The sequence below is a fragment of the Aythya marila genome (genome assembly GCF_965140915.1).
Source record: "Aythya marila genome assembly, chromosome: 2".
In the NCBI taxonomy this organism is placed as follows: Eukaryota; Metazoa; Chordata; class Aves; order Anseriformes; family Anatidae; genus Aythya; species Aythya marila.
In genome coordinates, this window is record NC_139043.1 from 48,053,126 (window position 1) to 48,073,049 (window position 19,924).

Genomic DNA, 19,924 nt, shown 5'->3' on the forward strand with positions numbered 1-19,924 from the left:
CTAAGTTGACACCCTTCTGTTACCCCTTCTTCTTTGGAGCAGAGGGGGACTCAGAGAGCAGCATTCATCGTACCGATCATATTCATGTCACGGCAAGTCATCCCCTCCTGCCAGTCTGTGGGCAGCCCTCCTGTCACAGGGCTACAAAAGCCTCCAGACAAACAAAAATGTCTCTTGTAGACACTGCACTGAAGACCACAGGTCCAAAGCTTACCCTTAGCAATCCACACATTTCAGAAATAGTTAAGGGAGAGAAAAAGACATTGTCCAAGCAACCTATACAGACACAAATACTTTGTTGCATGATTAATAAGGTATCTTGTTTTATCGTTTAAAATTCATCCGAAGTGTTCTTTTTCACAGTCAGAATCATCCACGACAAAAGTACTTTTGAACATAGCTATAAGGGCTACACTTAAGTTCAGAGTGTTGTGGCTTCTTTGTTTTGCTTTTTTTTCAAAAAAGGTCGATGAACACAATTTTCATAAACTGAGAGCAACAACCATAACACACGTACAAAAACAAGATAGCAGTCTCATACTGGAAATATTTCTGCTTTCATTTTTATTTTATGAATACATATAACAGAGATGCATAATCTTCCATTATCCAGGCTTAAAAGTAACAGTTTTTTTTTTTTTTTTTTTTTTTTTTCCAATATAGCTTAAAGAGGAAAATAAAAATGAAGACGAAGGAGATGCAGAGATGCAACATATCCAAACCATACAGTTGAAAACCTTGCTAAAGTTATTGCTGAAATGCAAACATTGTGTAGGGTGTGTCTGTGTGTGTGTTGTCTTGTATCATAAAAGCCTCACCCAAGGTATTTATGCATGTGAATAAAAAATACTTTGGCATAACCATTCCTCCACACACACTTTGTTGACACTTCTCAAATACTGAGAGAATAAAATCTGATGATTATATCATATATCATTTTCTCTCCTTGGCAGCGATGTCTTTAAATGCAAGGGAATAAAGAAGAGTCTGTTGAAAAGAGGCTTTACTTCCATGCTAAGATGGTTATATTAGCAGGATGCAGCAGGATGCAAACAGTTTCAAATAGAAGAGATGGAGATATATATTTATAATATATATGTATATAACGTAAAATTGCGTATTTTATATGAGAAAGGAAGATTTGTCAAGATAACATAAAATGAACCACTCTAAGACTAGCTTCCAGCAAAACATTTTGCTTTATTGGAACTATTTTCTAGCTACAAGTCAAGCTGACATCTGTCAAGCTTTTTACTTTTCATATGGCAATCTATAAGAAATGTTTCATGCAACGTCTACAATGCTAAATACAGGGTAAATAACTGGGAGTAAACAGGTGAGGAGTAACAGACTATTATAAGGACGAATAACAGCATATTATGTACATATAGCCATATTATATTCTCTTGTCTTCACAGTAATGTGCAAATGTGACAAATATGGCTTTCATTTTTATTTTCTAAAGAAAGTAAGACATAATTATACAGAATAATGTTTTAAAATGCTTAGGAGGATTTCACCTTTTTGTGAAACCTGTTCAATCTTCATTGCATTACGGTTAACGAGTCACCCCAGCACGGAGGTGTAGTTCAGGTATATTTCCAGAAGGGGGCACAGATTCCTAAGGCACAATATTAATGTTAAACATTTTTAATTTAATTCATGCTATTTTATTTATTTTTGTTTTTATTTTTATTTTTTGGTTATACGAAATAGGTTGTCGCTAGTTATATAATAAGCAGTTGATTGTAAAAAATACAATGTTAGAGGCTACACTACATGCCTATTTGTAGCTCCAGAAACATTAGCTAATCTGAAAACACACTATACAGCGCTGCATATTAAACCTTCGTGTTTTTTTGGTAATATTCTTTTCATACATGTAGCAGAGAGTTATAAGGCTTCTGCGGAATAATAATATTATAACTGAACAAATATTTTACACTCTTCCATAATGGTATTTACAATTATTTTAACTAATAATTTGCCATTTGGTAAATAACATGTATCTTGTATGCATCCTTCTTGCCTATCTAAAGTGCTTGCTTAACTGCATGAGGAAAGAAAATGCATACCTGCTTTAGTTTCAACAAACCCTAAAAAGAAGTAGCTGAAATATTTGTTGTGGATCTGAAATGCATTCTCAGAAATTGAAATTATTGCTAAATTCAGTGCCCTCACTAGGCAATCATCTATATTATTTGTCATATATAAATATATGCATATATACTAGTATGTATGTACATGCATACACATTCATCTATCATGTAATAGATAGATTTCAATTTTTTGTCCATCAACCTTTTTTATTTTGTGCTATTCAACTCACTTGTGCTATGACTGAAGGCAGTTTAAATCAAAATCTTAACATGCTACTACTAACAATCCTATGATTCATTAGCACGTAATAAAGACAATATGCAAAAGAAAGCTGAGATGATGACAAATCAAGAGGCTTTTGAAATGCACTAAGAATAAGGCAATAGGCTGTACATTACAGCGAAGAAAAGCTGAAGAAATTCTGGAATTCATAAGCACGTCTTACTGGATAGGGATTTCACTCCCTACTTGGCTGCACAGTCTTATGTTTTGTTTATTTTTTTTCCAATATAATTCTCCAGAATGTAAGCTCTATAGTTTCTGCACCTACCAACACTTTTAATGGTAACAAATTCAAAGCTTATTACAAATGCCCTGATGCCACAACCTGGTCAAATAAGGCACTTCCAGGGCTGTATTCCAGCGGTGCCATGGCGAAAAGATCAGCATTGGGAAGAAGCACTCAGATTTTGATGCGTTTCCTAGTTTTGTCCCACGAAATGCGCCATCTTGGAGTGTACTCCCTCCTCTTTCTTTTGAGATGATTTTCTTTAAAGAAGCTATTTCATCAGCTGAAGTTGAGGACCTACTTCTTTGTAAGCAAGAGGTAAATCTTCAGTTCCTGACATTCAGTAAGGTGGAAGATCGGAGTGGTCTTCAGTTTATTCGGTATCTCTGCACTCAAGCTGACATGCCATCTAAGTCAAAAGCGTGTGTGGATTTCATAAGAGGCCCATATTGAAAGCTATGAATGGACACTGGTACTGGAAAGGTCATTCCTTATAATTTCATTTACTGTAAAGAAAGAACACAAGAAAAAAGGAATCGATTAGCATCACACTGCTGCAGGAGGGTCTCTTCAGTACAGCCCCTCCCAAACCTGCATTGATTCGACAGTTTCAGTGCAGCTCTGAACATTAAGCATCACAAGATATCTAGTAAAGGCGGATCACAGTGCAAAACAGCAGGATTAACCAAGGTTATTAACATGCTAAACATTGTGTAAAACCAGACATCACAAAAACAGCAGCATCCTGGATCCTTGATTGCATCAAACATATTTAACATTTTCAGTCAGTTACAGATAAAACATTTCATTTGCTCTAGTACTGGCTCTGGAATATAAAGTAAAGAGTATCACAGGAAATCTTAGAATAATCTACCCCTTCCATAAAAAGAGTCCTTTGGAAAGTATGTTAGCCATGGTATGTGCTAATGGCACAAAGCTGCCAGCCACTGAACTGGGTATTTGAAGCTGCAATGCCTAGATACAGTGTGATTTCACATGCTGATTTTTTTCCCACTGTAGGCTGAAATTGAGTGAGTGCGAGAGAGAGAGAGGGAGAAGAAACTGATGTGTGCTTGCCCATTCTCCATAGTTGATGACATGTATAAACAAATACTCTCCTTTCGTAGTGATCAACACACATGGACATGTGGTCTTTTTGCTCCTATCTGCACAGACAGGTGGGAGGGACAAGCAAGTGAAAACCCTCGTCAAGAGTCAGAGAAAAGAATAAACAAGGCAGCATCAGCCAGTCAGACTGCATCTCCATTGATAAAGTGTTGTTTTCTTTATTCGTGAATCTTCTTTCATTTTTTTCCCCCTCCCCCGTAGCTCATCAAGAAATACTGTTTCCCACACTCAAATTATGTCCATTTATCAGCTTGTGATTTTTGGCAGATGGACAGGAAATGACTGAACCTGGCAAAGGCCATCTACAGTAGGCTACACAACATCCCTTTTATTTCCACCCCACCTCCCTGCAGCAACCACCACCACCTGATTTACATGAAGATAGACAAAATACCATCAGTAGTGCTATCACCACTTCTGAGTGAAAGCTGCTGGGAGTGGGAAACACATGCCCACGTCATGGAAGTGCCATGGAAAAGCCCGAGTTTTCCTTTCCTTGTGGGCGGCTGTTCACAGCCATCCAGATAACTCCACGTGTTTACTGGAAAAGACCAAGACTGCCTAAAATCAACTTCCTGAAACAATTAAGTGTTATTTTATTAATTTATTTTCTGTAGACCCATTACCCATTTTGTACTTGTAGCACATGAATCAGTCAGGATTTGTGTCACAGGTCCTGGCCACAGCAACCACTTTTACCAGTGCCACACTTCAGAAAAGAAATACCAAGTGCATTTGTTACTACCTATTTATGGCAGTAAACTAAGAGCAGTAATGGAATTGAGATGTGAAGACAAAGCAGTTCTTTCTCTTAAGGGTGCTGTAGAATTTATCTTTAATAATCCTGAAGAATGGAAACAAATTTAAGCAACAAGCCTTGCTCTGTGACAAAGACTGCCTTGCATACATCTGAACATGGCAAGAAATGCTACCCCATGCATGTGCTGCAAGACTTGGGACAGCGTCCTGAATTGAATATCTACCTTGAATCCAAACAGTATACTTTTTCTGTGGGATGATTGTTCTATGATGCTTTTGAAAAGACAGTTTATTTAATAAACTTCTCAAAGCAACACTGGGCATGCAGCAAATCTCACAGTAGTATCTTTGTGTTGAGTGTGACAATGAGGACAAATCCTCATAGGGGTCAGCCAGCGTTCCAGTTTTGCTAACTTTGCCTCCAAGTTTCTCTTACACAAACAGAATTAAGACACTACTCAAGGCAATCATCAGACTTTGTATATGCAGTGCTTAGAAACATTAGATAACAAATCTTTATAGTTCTTCTGTACCATGTGGATATAAGCATCACCACTGCTTCACAGATGAGGACAGGCAGGTGGAAAAGCATAGGAGCTTCCCATCACAGTCAACTTTAGTACTCAGGTATCTCAGATCTCAGGGTAATGCTAGGTCATAAGCTGAGGTACTCTAATTTGGTTTGTTCAGTAAAATTTCCAAATGTGACATCCCCCAGCCCAACAGCACAAGGTTTCCCCTATTAAAGCATTTAGAAAAAGTATTTTGGAAGCAACTTGGTGACATGAAGGTCTAAGATCAAAAGGTCCATCACCAGAATCAGCTTAGGAACTCAGAGGCGGTCTTCTCCAGCACCACCCGGTACCCTCAGATGAATCCTCTGTCACTCAAGCACTGTAGGAAACATGACGTACCCTAGAAATGATGTGACTTTTCTTTTCAGCTGGGAGCCCACCTGCCTTGGCTTCGTCATTGTCCTTTGGCTCCATCATGGTCCTTTGCCCATGCACTCTCCAGCTCTGAGCAGCCAGACAAATCTGTTACCAGCTGAAACTACTCACAATTACTGACTCCAACAGGACACAGGTTAGACCCTTGGCTTTATTGCTCATTTTAATTATATGTTAATTCTTAACAGAGGTTGATTTCTGCTATCTTGAGTTGAGTTTGGTGTCTTCATGTAGCAACATCTGACAACTGTTCAACAGCAGTCACTACACAATATCAGAACTGAGCCTCAACCAAGGTGCATCCATTGCCACCAAATCTCACAATCAAATGGGGTCAAAATAGCCAAGAGGATGCCAAACACCTGTTTCACCCACAGTGGCTCACAGGCAACATGGCTCAGACACAGGTTCCTATTTCACTGTCGTTTCTCCCACTTTACCTGCCACTATGCTGAAGATGTAAAAATTCCCAATAGGGTAGTGGAAAAAAAAAAGACAGAGAGACAAGGTGCAAGCAGAAGTCCCAGGTGGGGCAATATACAATCCAGTAAGGCAGCTGATATTGTAGAGGCAGACTGCTTTACAGAGAGTGCTGAATATGAGAGCTGAAAGGGGAACTGCGCTGAGAGCGGGCTTTCCCATACTGCCCACCAAAGGCACCTGAAACTGGAAGGAAAACCCTCTGGCGGGTGGGAACTGACAGACACCGGGCATCAGGCACACGTGGGCAAGTGCTGAGGTGAAGTGAGCTGTATGACACTTGCTGGGCTCAGCTAAAGACATGTGCCCAGCCCCATCCAGATACACATCCAAGTGTTCCCATGAAGACATTCCCCTCTCCCTCCAGGTCTGAGAAATGGACGTGGGGTGGAAAATGCAGTTTTGGATCTGTTAAAATGACATGAAAATGTGAATTACATTTCTCAAATAGCTCAGTATAGAGAAAGAAATGTCTTTAACATCAACATTTTTATTTCAAATTTCTGGAAAATTTGCTTCTTTTCATATTCCAAAGTCTATTAACATTGCTGGATGTTAATGTTTTGTTTTAGATCAAATGTAATGTTTTGTTTGACCTGAAACTTCTTTTTCTTTGCTTTCTTTGCTGTTTGCTGGAACAAAAACATTGAACGCTCTTGTAGTAGGTTGACCCAAGATTATCCTTGCCAAATGCAAATTAGAAATTCTGTTATTGAAAAATGGCTCTATCGAAGGGTTCTGTATATCCGTCTGTACCAGTGCCACATCTCTGACAAGTAGGCAATTCTTCAGGAAAGACCACAGGCACCAGGCAAACCTTCAGTGATGCTTCCTCTAATACACCCTGTACCTCCTGACTGCTGGAGGGCTTCAAGAGCAAGAGGTCTGAGTCCTTGTTTTTAGTGGACTTTCTTCCATGGATTTCAGTGGATTTTCTTCCGTGCAATTCTCTAGTAACCTTGAAAACCTGTTCTGGCCTTCATGGTTTCTGCAGCAATGGATTTGATAGGTTCCAGTTGAAGGATGTGTTGGTGGAAACAGTACTTTCTCATTTTAAATTTGTTTCTTGATGGCTTCATTCACATGTCATGTGAACAAGCTGATTGCTCCCTGTTCAGCACTTCTTTTGCCATCCATCACACCCCTTCCCCCGGTATCCTTAGGGCTCTGCTTGGTCCTGTAGGACTGATGCAGAACACGCCAGAGAAGTAAAAGATATTGCTGATGCAAAGAAAATAATGAATATTTTTCTCTTATTTTTCTTCTGATTCTTATAATAAATAATCTTTCTCTTATTTTTCTCCCTACTAACAAAATATTTATTAAAAATCAAGGTGAGTCAACTGATTGCTGTCTTTAATGGTCCAGTTTTGGCTTACAAACCTGTTGCTACAACAGGATTGTGTGTGTGGTAGAGAAGAGCAGTATTCAGTGCAAGCAGTGTTTTGTCCTGGGTTTGAGTTTTATTTCTAAAACAAACCATGGTGTTTGATTCAGCGTCTGCTTGGATATATGTCCATTTACATACTATTCTAGGAGTAGCTGTGTTTGGAATGAGTGTAACATTTTTCAAAGAAAGATAGCAGATGCTTTACACCCATCTTTAAAACAACAGAAAATGAGTATTCATACAGACCTGTTTTATAGATAGGAAGATGAGACCCAAAGAATTACATGACTCACTGGAGGCCCTACATACAGCTTAGCAGCAGATCTGGAATAGCATGCAAAATGTTTAATTTTCGATGCCTAGATTAGCCTAACACGTCCCTTAAAACAACAGGGTCATCCCTATCAGATCAAACAGCTGATTACAATGATTTACAGCAGTTTTGTCATCACATTTTTTTTTCCTGTTTTTCTGCTGGCTTTGGGAAAGGGGGGCATTGTTGCTTTTATAGCTAACACCTACAGTTCCCCACAATGTCCTCCCTCAACTTATATTTTCCATCATCAAGTTCAGCTTTTCCACTGACATAAACTCAAGAAGTAATAGTGCTGAGAAATGCAGGTAACACGTGACCTCTCTACCTGTCAAGGCGTCTGAAAGCGGAACCTTTCCTTTGCTAAACAGCAGATGCCACAGTAGCAGGATGTGGTGAGCTGTTACACCACATTTTAGTTTAATAGGGAGTTTTTTTTTTCTTTCTTGTATTTAATTTTGCTTTAAGATGCCCTTTTGCAATGGAAATTTTTGCTTCATTAATTAGCAAAATCAGTGTCTCACCGATGAAACAGTTTGAGTTCCTGCATGAAACAGATATATTTGAACAAGTGCAGATTCCGTATATAGATGTGAACTTCATAGGAAATGAAATATTTTTAATGTTTGGTGGCTACACAAGGATTCTATAAACTGGCAAAAGTTTAAATTTCTGCAGATTTCTGCTCTCCTTTTACCTGATGACTAATTAGAACATGGATAACATTATGGCCTTTTGTTTTAATAAAATAACTGTTCTTTTGAGACTAAGTTCTGCATTCCAGCTCAGATACCAACCCCACTCAAATCAAGGAATTTATCAGGTCAGAGGTGCAAGAAGTGAGGAAAAGGCACAAGAACGGTTCACCTCAACTGGTGAACTCTGGGGGCTACACAGAACCCCCAGGCCACACAGCTACAGGAGCCTGGAAGACATAGCTTCATAGCAGTATTACACTTCATATTCCTCAAGGCACATGTTCTCAAGAGTCTGAAAAAATGGGAGGTGAGCTGAGAGCTGTGATCAAAATCACAATTGTAAAGAGCTGCGCCTACAATTTTAGGAGGGAACCACGGCACTCTGAAAACACATCCTATTTCTGTGAACCTTGCTAACAGTGTCACCCCTCTGCCTGCACTCTTGAGATTCTGCACTGTGAAACCACCAGCATACTTACACGGAAACATACCTACTATGACAGAGTCAGTGAGTTTGTCACGCCATGGACACTCTTCTACCATACTCCAGAGAAAAATGCTGAGGCGCTGGCCTCTCTTGGAACTGGTCTAAAGGCATGGCCTCTGGTCCAGTGACACTTTTCTGCAGCTCCCATGGTGCCAGGCAGGTTTAAACCCAATTTAGACAAGAAGCAGGCCCTCCACTGACTGTCTGCTCTCTATTCACATAAGCTTTTAATGCAAAACAATAGAACACCTTTTAATTAATGTTGAGAGGTTTCTGGAAGAGAGACTGATGCTAATATAGATCTTCCAGTTTCACCCATTATTTCTCCCTCCTTTTCTAATTAAGACCCTAATTTTGTCCTGTTTAAGACTGTCTCTTCACACATCACACACCAAAGTCTGTGGAAGTCAATGACCATCTTCCCATTAGCTTCAGTCCTCTTTTGCAGTGTCCCAGAGAGGTCTGTTAAATGAGTACTGGTGTTGTGGGTTGTATTTACTGTTGTGCTCCTTTTCAGTGGCACGCTTCACCTGTGTTCAAAATAAATAAGTAAACGCACTGAGCTCTTTCTTGGGCAAGGAGCATTTTTGTCAATGAAATCATCTGCATAAGTATAAGTAAATGACAGAGACACAATATGAGAAACTAAATGAAGCTCCTGGGGTCTTCTTTTGTCTGCTAAGAATGAAGACGTGGACTGATATTATCAATACAGTCCCATGCTAAGACATAACTGGGTTACCTCTACTCTCACAGTTCTCCAGCACCACACAGATGTGTGCATTTCAAGTGACCTGCCCTGCTTCAAGCCATATGCACTGCCATCCTCACATCTGTCTCCTGCCCACCCTGGCAGTGCTGTGCAGGAGTCATCAAGAGGCTGTTGGGTGACTGGGAGAAGTCCAATGGAGTTTTTCAGTGGAAAAGCCTGAAAGCTCATGTTGATCAGGAGAGTTTTACTATTCTACATTGCATTCTTCTTTAAGGACTGTGATAAAGCTGCAGCAAAAAGACACTGAAAGGTTTTGAGCAGTGCAAACATCTTGTGATTAATTGAACGAGCATGTGTCCTTCTTCCTATATAAATAGCAATGGTGTCTGCTCGGTGCTGTGAAGGCATTCTTCACTCGGGATGGTTTTTGATTTCCTTGATAGGAACAGCCACAGAGCATGTCCCAAGTCATCTGTGTCTTCAGGTCCATGCCAATCTTTTTTTTTCACAAGTGACTGACCAACCTTGTTACTTCTTGTCCACCTGTGACCACTATGGACCATTGTCTCTGTGATGCAGCTGAACTGAAGCAAAAAGTTCAGATGCTGTAATGCTCTCTCACCAAAAAGGAACAAAAGCAACCTGTTCTGACTGTTGCATGTGTCATGGAAAATACAAATAATACCAGCTGTATCTTTCAAGATACATGTGTGAAAAGCCTGTGTGAATTTTGCTGTGTCCTGATAATACATTTCATCATTCAAATGGGTATAACTATGCAAGCAATGTGGTGCCATGTTTGAACTCCATGCTCTGGCCCTAGCCAAATTACATGGCTGTGTGTCACATCTGAGCAACCTTCAGAAAAGAGCAGCAGTCCTGGAAACAAAACTGACTCAGTTTTGCCCATCATTTTTGCTTTTCAACACAACTCATTAGCACTGGTCAAGCCTTACATTGGTACAACTCCCAGGTACAACTCCAAAGCCTTACATTGGTACAACTCCATGTACATCACTATACAGTGCAGACATACATACCCCTAAGTGCCCTGAACTTCGATGACCTTCAATAGCTCATTGGCCGCGAGCATCTTGGAGTGGGGACCATATTTTCCTCTCCATTTGGTACAGCTCTGAACATGCTGTGACTATTCTGCATATCACAGAATCACAGAATTTCCTAGGTTGGAAGAGACCTCAAGGTCATCGAGTCCAACCTCCAACTTAACGCTAACAGCCCTCCACTAAACCATATCCCTAAGCTCTACATCTAAACGTCTTTTGAAGACTTCCAGGGATGGTGACTCCACCACTTCCCTGGGCAGCCTGTTCCAGTGCCTCACAACCCTTTCAGTGAAGAAGTTCTTCCTAACATCTAACCTAAAACTCCCCTGGCTCAACTTAAACCCATTCCCCCTCGTCCTGTCACCAGGCACGTGGGAGAACAGGCCAACCCTGAATATATGAATATTCAACATATATGGAAAGATAACTCTGTAGTGAGTTTAAGAGTTGACATTAACACTGAACTAATCTGTAGCAATACTGCATAGTATGATGTTCACTTTGCTGCCTATAATCACTGCCCTCAGATTATTCCAAAAGTGATGGCACTTCTTGTTCCATCAAGCTTCTGTGTTTTTGTATGTATTTTCTTTCAGATTAAACGCCACATGTTAGCATGCTGAAAAGGAATTCAAATTCACAAAAGAAGAGAGGAAGTAGAAATACAGAAGGAAAAATGTTTTCCTTTATCTCCATGTATAGGTTTTATTTAAAGAAAAAATGGCTAAATACAGACCCATTTGCACTGACAAAAGAAATGAAGCTTCTGAAGTTCCATCATATGAGTAAAATCCTACAGTTTTTATCTTGGTACCTACTTTCCCACTACTAATAAAAAGCAGCTCTTTCTGACATATAAAAGATGCAACAAACAACATAGACTTATTACATGAGGGCTGGCTTAGAGAATTTTTTTTTTTTTCAAAGCTAGTATTATGCTATGAATAAGAAAAGAAAGTAGTGATACAAATTCCTGAGATGCCAGTTGGTAATGCGAAACTATAGATCATATTATAGCTTACTGAATTAAAAACCAAACAAAACAAGTCTTGTGAAGCAATGGAAAATATAACTTCACACGTTCCATAAAGAAGTCAGATCTTATATTACCTCAGGTGTCCTGGATGTGTTAAAACCTTAAAATTATTTTTATCTGTTTAATCATAAAAAGCCACCACCACAGGGCATGCTATTTTTGGAGACAACGAAGAGGACAGTGGAGCAAGTGAGTGACAACAAGTAGCAGGTTTTAATAAAACATGATCCTCCCATACAAATGTAGGCTTGGCAGGATGAAGGTTATTGTTGTGCATGACAGCCATTAATATGGAGTCATTTTCCTACCTGCTCTATCCTTTGCCTTATTTAGCTCAGTAACTCCAAAGTAATGCGAAATCTCCCACAGTGGCTGCTCTGCAGAGGGCTAATAGGAAAGGTTCCTCACTGTAGTGCGATGACAGCACTGTGTGGCAGTAATTTAACTGGGGATCTTGACTAGGAGCCCAGATTAAATGAGTTCCATCCTACCACACCAGAACTCCTAGATTTGTATTCATCCCTCCCATGTGCAACCCTGGGAATGTTCTGCATCTTCTTTTCTGCAGACACTTAGGATTGAATCCCTGGCTGCTGAGAATTAGTACAGGAATCAGCAGAGTCGTGGTGATTCCCAACACTATGGGGTCTAAACCTTATCTGGTTTTTATTTTAGGTCCCAGGATGACTGTGCTCACACAGTTTAGCTTTTACACCAAAGAATCAAAGAGTCAAGAGGGAATTTTCAGTAGCCCTTACTGAGGTGAACCTTGCCTGGAGCTTCTGTGATTTGGACTGTGCAGAGGCTGCAGGACCTGCCTCAATATGATTCAAGCCAGATTTGATACGCACATACACACATCATGAAGAGAGGGCTGGGCAACACACAAATAAACCACATTTTAACCAAAATTATGTGTTTACGTTCCTAAGAGCTTCCGTAAGGGATACCGAGCAGACATACTTCACGTTTTACACAAATTTTCCATACAACAGAAGAACTACACAAATACTACCTAAAGCAGCCAAAAACAGAGGTCAGTGTTGCTGGAAGCTTTGTGGGTACAAGTAAGGGAGGAATAAGGAAGAGCATGCAGTATTTTGCTAGAGACAACAGAAATTTGCCCCCACCATACGAGATACAGTAATGCAAACTGATCATCACAATCAGCATTACTTTCCAGTTTAGTGCCCAACAGTAAAGCAGTGCTGTGAGACCCCAGTATGCAGCTCTGAGCCTGTCTCAGCAGGCTGCTAGCAGAGAGCTTCCTTCCCTGTTGGAGGGGCCTCCAACAGGCATGGACCAGCCCTTCTGGACAAAATCCAGCAATCCTCTTTTGGCCTAGACCTATCCACAGGGGACAAATTGTTCAGCATCTGGGGGCAGGGAGAAAAAGAAGGGGAAGAGTAATGGCGAGGAAGCCATTAGCAGACTATGTCTAAACTAGAGGATTTTCCCCTACTTGCTATCTCCTGGAAAGTGGAACCCACCCCACAGCCTGGCCCGCATCCTCTTCACCCGTCTCTTACAAAAGGGTGGTGCTCAGCTTGGTGCTGGCCCCTGGCACACAGCTGCTCTGTGTCTCCTTGCTCCTTGACAGTGAGGGCATCGGGCACACACAGCTTATGCCACAGCTTGAGACAAAGAACGGGGCAGCTGAAGTAGTGAGACACCTGAAGGTACCTATCTCGCCATTTCTGGGTTAATTTACAATCTCTAGCATTTCCGTTTTACATCTAGATTATGCACTGAGAAAAGTACTTTCATTCTAGCTTATAGCATTTATCAAGAAATCTCCTGTCTCGGTGCTACAAAGACAGATGAAGAGAGTAAAGCTGAGAAAAGAACTGATTTTTATTTCTAGGTTTCAGAAGGAAGGGGTTTCTCCACATGCAGGAGAAGTGATAGAGTAGCTTTAGAAAAAAAATAATCTGGGGTTTCATGAGGAAAATGGGGAGCAAGAGAGAATCCAAAATCCCTCTGATTTATTGATTTCAGAGTTTAAAAAAAAGCCAAATAAGACTGAATTTCTGTATCGATTATACAATTATTAATCTTTTTAGAAGCTCTTCCAACATTGCACATAATGAGCAATTCATCAAAGCATATTAGATGCCACAGAAGTTGCATTCAATATAAAGGGGTCATTAAGTTTCTTGTAATTGCACATTACTGAAGCTGTTGTGAGTTCTAAATCAAATCAATGGGATGTGCATGTATGCTCTTTAATCGACTGTGTGTAATAATAGTGTGGCCACTAGTGATCATCTGGAATCCTCCAAAATGAGCCACTTTGCACTACTGCTTAAAAAAACAGCACCACCACCAAAAAACAAAACAGCTCATGTGCAGCTAGGCATATCAAATAAAGTAAAGAAATAATAACTGGGTGGAAGGATGAAGCACCTCAGGGTCATGCATGAGCATTTGCTGAGCACCCTTTTCTTTCCACAGCAGAGAACAGAGAAGACAGGCAGCTCTGCTTCCTCTGAATCAGCCCCAAATCTGATGGACATCAGTAAGTGGGAGTAGCATTGGGCCTCAACTCTGGGAATGTCCTGGAGACAAGTTAAAAGATAATAAAGGGCTTATCTGATCTCTCTCTGACTAAGGAGGGTGTTTGGTGGTTTTTTTTTTTTTTTTTTTTTTGAACTGGACTCTATGGACTCTTGCCCTATTAACATTGCCATCACTAACGCCTCCTTCCTTTACAACCCTTTTCATCAGCAAACCTCAAAATGCATGAAGAAAAGAAAAGATCAATGCCAAGATGAAAAGATCAACATCAAGATCGTTATTTTTACCTTTTAGCAGAGAGGCCACCAATGCAGAGACAACACTGGGATGTCACTGTTTATATAATCTATGGTGTGCCTATGTGTTGCTCTGGGGGGCAGTGGGAAATGCCTTGAAACCAGGTTGGGTCACATTCCCACCTAGCTTGTGGCAAAGGCTGAGCTTTGTTTTTTTAACCCCTAGCTCACAGGGCTTTTTGCTCAGGAAGATAAAATTATGGCTGTGAGATGACTCACTGAGCAGCCACAAACTGCTTGATGGAAGAGGAAGGCCGGGTGGAGCTGATGAAATTTTTAAGACAAAGACATGTTTGACGAGCTAGCTGTGGGAAATCCTCAGGTGAAGGAACACAGCTGCTTCTCCTCAGTAGTGGGCACAGAAGTAAGGGTCAGCTCTGTGAATCTGCATGCGTGGCTATGAACAGGCTGCTAAAGAAATGAAGCAGGCAAATCGCCATGTGATAAATTTGTCTGTGGCCTTATGATTTGGCCACCACCATAACATGAGCTGTAGATAACGCCACAGGTTTTTATTTTAACCATAGCAGCATCTGTTGCTGAAGAAAGCTACAGCTCAAAAAGGAATACACATCCTTTCTGTCATGGCTCTCTGGAGACGAGCATTGGTGGTGTTTAATGCTACTCTTGCACCAGTTTTACACCTCATTAGTAACTCTAAGGCGAAGATCTTTTCTTGATAAAATTCTCACCATTTTCCAGTTTGACTGGGAGGGTTTGACCCAAAGGTTGATTTAGTGGAGCTGCAGTCAAAACCCCTCAATGCAAGTGGGGCCTGGGGCAGCCCCAGACAGTTCTAAGCCACAGTGGGGAAACCACCATCTGGGTGTTATTAGGTGTTCTCCTCAGCACACGAGATGTAGGTATGAAAAGTACCACAATCAGGCAGCTGCTGGACTCCCATACTCCTTGGATGCTAAAACCACCTGTAGCAAGTGGCTCAAATTAGAGCAGCTGGAAGAATACTCTTATTTGCACGTGCTCCCAGTGTGACAGAGCTGCAAACACAGCAAAATATCTTTTCCTCTCCTCCTCTCTCCCACATGCTGTGTTAACCTGCATTCTGGCTCCTTAGACTGGACTGACAGAGCAACATCAGCAGAAAAAACACCAGACATGGCTGCAAAAGTAGAGTAAGAATTGCAGATAGGAGAAACTTTCCCCTTTGCAACTGAACTCTTGATATAAAATCTGTGTAGACATCAGTGCTCTCCACTAGAGAGGAAATTTGTTCTGCCCCAAGAATGAGGTGCACAAAACCCATGGCCCAGGGACTGGCACTGCATAAGCGGGAGAAAGGCACCTGAGAAAGTTATGTTGAGAGCTCTTGCTTCACTCTCAAGCACCTGTAATGACCTCCAGTTTTATTTGACATACTTGTACTGCATTTTCTGAACAACCACTTGCAATGTGTGACGGACTTCTTTTCTGCCTCTTTTTGAGCACTTGGACTCTTAAAAACCTTGCTTCTTGATAGCTGAGAGGTGACAGCACTCCACAGGCCAGGGCTGCGATCTGGCAGCACATCACAACTTCAGTAGGAGTTTGCCCTGCGTTTTGAGAGGTGCTCCAGGCAGCAATATATGCAGATGAGCTTTAACTTCAAGAGTAGCTTAAAAAATTGATTAATGCTACAATGAAGAAAGCTAGCTGCTTACATCAGAATGTTAATTCAGTTCAGGTGAAAGACCAGGAGCTGAATGCAGGGAGCCATTGGAAAGCCCAGACGACTACACATGGCTCAGGCAGACAGGCTGATCCCCAGGGGAGTTCAGCCAGAACACGTGGACCCTGAGACTTAGCTGTGGGCATGCAGATGTGTACAAGTTGTCTGAGTATTCAGACACAACCTGGTGACAGCAGCCAGCAAGGTCCTGAGTGTGCTCATTTTTCACTTAAGTCTCTGGGAATGCAACACTTCTGAGGTTGGTGCCCTAGGACAGTCAAGGACATTTCACCAATGAAATGAAAGAAAAAAAAGTTAACTGCAGCAAAGGTCTTGATGAAAGGCTGCATGAGCTGATCGTTGTTTGCTCCACACAACAGCCTTTCTAGCACACCACACCTTTTGTAAAACAGTTACATGAAACAAATTATTATCTCCAGTAGCTTCCGTCTACACACATTTCTGAAATACTTTCATTCCAAACTGTTTCGAGTTAAAAGAATGGAATTTCCATTATAAAGAATGGAAACCTGGCATTTAATCGGATGGAAACCTCTGTTTCCATTTTACACAATAGGAAAAAAAATTATTGAAAGAATATCCAACATTAACTACTAAGTAGGGAGATAAAAGATAACTAGAGGCTTGCAACTGGGAGCACTCGTACGCTGCATGCATTTACCTGCATTTGGACAAGCTTCTGAAGGGTGGATCAGACCTGTATTTGCTGTTCTCATTCAAAACCACATAAACACCTAGTTAGGAACCGGATTTTGACAGATGAAAATTCTATTTTCTTAAAAACTCACAAAATAAATACGTTGATTTTTTTTTTCCTTTTTTTCCAAAGCATGGACGAAAGGCTCTTCTGGTCAAGACACAGAGCAAATATTTACAGGTGCTGGGGAGACACCATTTCCTCCCTTTAGGCTTCAACCTAGTGTCTGCCACATAATTTTATCCATTCAATGATTTTTTTTTCCAGCCATCTGCCAAGAGGAAATAACTTTGCTGTATTGGGAGTCTGGGAATCCTAGAAAACAATCTTAAATCCATAAAATAATTGAAGTGCAGTTTTACTGAGCTGTTCAGTTCGATTCTGATTTTTATTACAATGTCAACAAGAGTTTAATTTGTTTTAAAGTTTAGGTTCTTAAATCTGAGTGATATACGGTAGTTTACAGCTTGCTGGCAACAGCTACTGTGGAAAAAAAAATGGAAAGTGCATATAAAGGCGGTTCTAAGTTTGACATTGTGAAAGCAGGGAGCAGTGCCAAGAGCAGCAAACAGCATGGCTTTCCCAATCCTGGCTGGCTTTAGGGACTGCTTGCTATTGACATCAGTCGCTATGGGATACATTTCCCTGCTCTAACAAATCCAATCTGGAGACTGTAATTAAAAATGAAATGTCTCAAAGTGTAATTTCTTTCCCTAAAACATTTACAGATGTTAACTAGATTGCTAATGGTGTGAGATGTCTGTGGGCGGACATCTTCCTCTTTATCTGCTGTGTCAAAGAGGAAGATTTCTTTATTAAAACCAGTTCTAAAGGTAGCATCTTTTCCATGTATGTCTTTACGTGTGGGGTGGTGATGGCAGTGCTGTCTTTTTTTTTCTAAACCACTTGCTGAACTGAAACATTTGGAGGTGTTTTTCATTTATTGTTACTTCTTTTGTTTTTCTTTCGGAAGTACTCTTCAGAGTTACCCTGACTGAAAAGTGAAGGTATTCAAAGCATCTAGAAATGTCATCGCTTAGCAGTTAAGAAATATCCCATCTGAGTTTTACAATTATACTACTACTACTACCTACTACTAGTCATAATAATAGTAGTAGTGATGTAAGTTTTTTGCTCTAGTGACTTTCCATCAGTATCTTTGGCTGACGCTCTTTCCTAAGTGCTGCTAAATGCATTTATGGGAGCACGCTGAACGAAGGGGTAAACCGATCTGCTTTATGTGCACATGGGACGCAAGCAGGGAGAACACAGAAACAGCCAAGGTTTTTAGAAATGTGAGTCCCTGGGGAGGCAAGAGAGGGTTCTCTGCTGGCGGAGGAGGGTGCTGGCAACAACGCTGGTGGGCACAGGACTGCCCATGTGCCAGCTCCACTTCTGCAGCACCAGCCAGGTGCAACACTGCTGCCAGCAAGCACCTCATGAGCTGCACAGCCAGGTCGTGTACCAGCACCCTGCAGATGGTGATGGCTAAAACATTCATTTCTGGCACAGGCAGTCCAGACATGGTTGTCTGCTTGGGCCTTCCCCCCACACCTCTTTGCCTTTTTTTTTTTTTTTTTTTTTTAACTGGCTTTGATTGGAGCCAGAGCCTTGGGTAAATCAGAGGAATTTCTATATTTTTTTCTGAGTGCTGTGAGCCCTTGCTGTTTTCCGGTACCTACTTCCTGCCATATCTAAAATAACAGCAGCTGCATGGGCCTGATAGAGAAGAGCTCCAGGGGACAAATTCTCACAAATGGGGTGGGAAAGAAGAAAAAAATAATAAAAAAAAAAGACAGTTATTAGGGAGCTGATAACACACATAGCCAGCATCAGATTCATTGTTAAGAGTCGATAGTACTGTAGGCTGTGGATGTTGTTGTCAGAACAAAACAAACCCTGTAAAACAGCCATGGGAATGATAAGTCTTCATGTCCACTGGGATAACAGAGGTAGCTTTACAGCACTTGTCCTATTGTATGGAGTATCGTGCCTCGATTAGCTAATGTCTCTGAGGGCCAGATAAGTAAGGATGAATGTCCTGCACTAGAAGCTTTCATGCTCTCTCTTTGTCATGGCTATCTATGTATAGTTGCAATAGAAAGCCTTGAACTCATAAAGAAGGCCCTCACATCAGAAAGAAACATTACAGAAAGTGGAAAATTGTTGGAGTTAACCCATTTTCCATGGAGAACGCATGGTGCAGTGTTGTCATTGTTTCATTATGGACTGCAACGCAAATGAGTACAGCAAGTCAAGAGACCTCCAAAATAGCACAAATGGACCTGTGCTACAATGAACAGATGAAAACACGACTCCTGGCCTCAGCAACACTGCAAAAGCCTGGGCAGAACTGTTAAATTATTTGCCAGACATTGTTGTGAAACAACTGCTTAGTAACTAGTTACTCCAGGAGAGAAATTTCTTTTTCCTACTGGTATAAAGTGGGATACAAACACATGTGGTGGATTCACCCAAAATATACTTCCCTGTATTCAGTTTGTGAGAGCATAGTGCTCCTCGAGATCCCTTTGGCCTACGCCATGTAACCAACACAAACATTGCTTTAAATATTAGCACACCCAAACAACCAGAGAACTCAGTGGGGGTTCTTTAAATCTCTGCAAGTTGGTCACACTGCATAAACAATACTGATAGCATTTCAAATTAGTCTAAGTGTTGTTAACCTTTACATACTAATTTAACAATCTTTTATCATCACTCTGGAAACTATAACTTGTGCCTACATCTACTTTGGGGCCCAAAAATTTTCACCAAGTATTAGAGATTTTCATGAATATATACATATTTTTTTCTGCATAGGACTTTTTTAAGAGCACTAAGTGAAAAGTTCTGTTGACCGAAAATAGGAATCTGATCCAAAAAGCACAGAAGAACTCCTACTGAATGTAATGGGCTTTGCATCAAGTTCTTACTAAACACAGGCAGCTATGTGAAACACATCTACAAAAACACAGTGAACAGGTCTGATGGGTTGGCAGGAAAGAATCAGTTACTGTATTGAAAACAAGCTATATGGCTGATTATTGACTAACCATTATTTAAAATGTTTTCATTTTGATGTACAAAAAAGGCAAG

The 19,924-nt window shown here is 40.7% G+C and overlaps 1 protein-coding gene across 4 annotated transcripts in view; it reads right to left on the reverse strand.

The window, feature by feature from the left end:
* Positions 1-358: 358 nt before the first annotated feature.
* The window catches only part of NFATC1 (nuclear factor of activated T cells 1), a 120,481-nt gene continuing 100,915 nt past the window's right edge, over positions 359-19,924 (reverse strand). For 3 of the 4 annotated variants that reach the window (XM_082754596.1, XM_082754598.1, XM_082754597.1), the window contains one exon: positions 359-3,114. In XM_082754596.1, coding sequence (XP_082610722.1) covers positions 3,065-3,114 — 50 coding nt within the window. In that variant the 3' untranslated portion in view covers positions 359-3,064. The remainder of the gene's footprint in view (positions 3,115-19,924) is intronic. The other variant, XM_082754599.1, reaches the window with a different exon arrangement.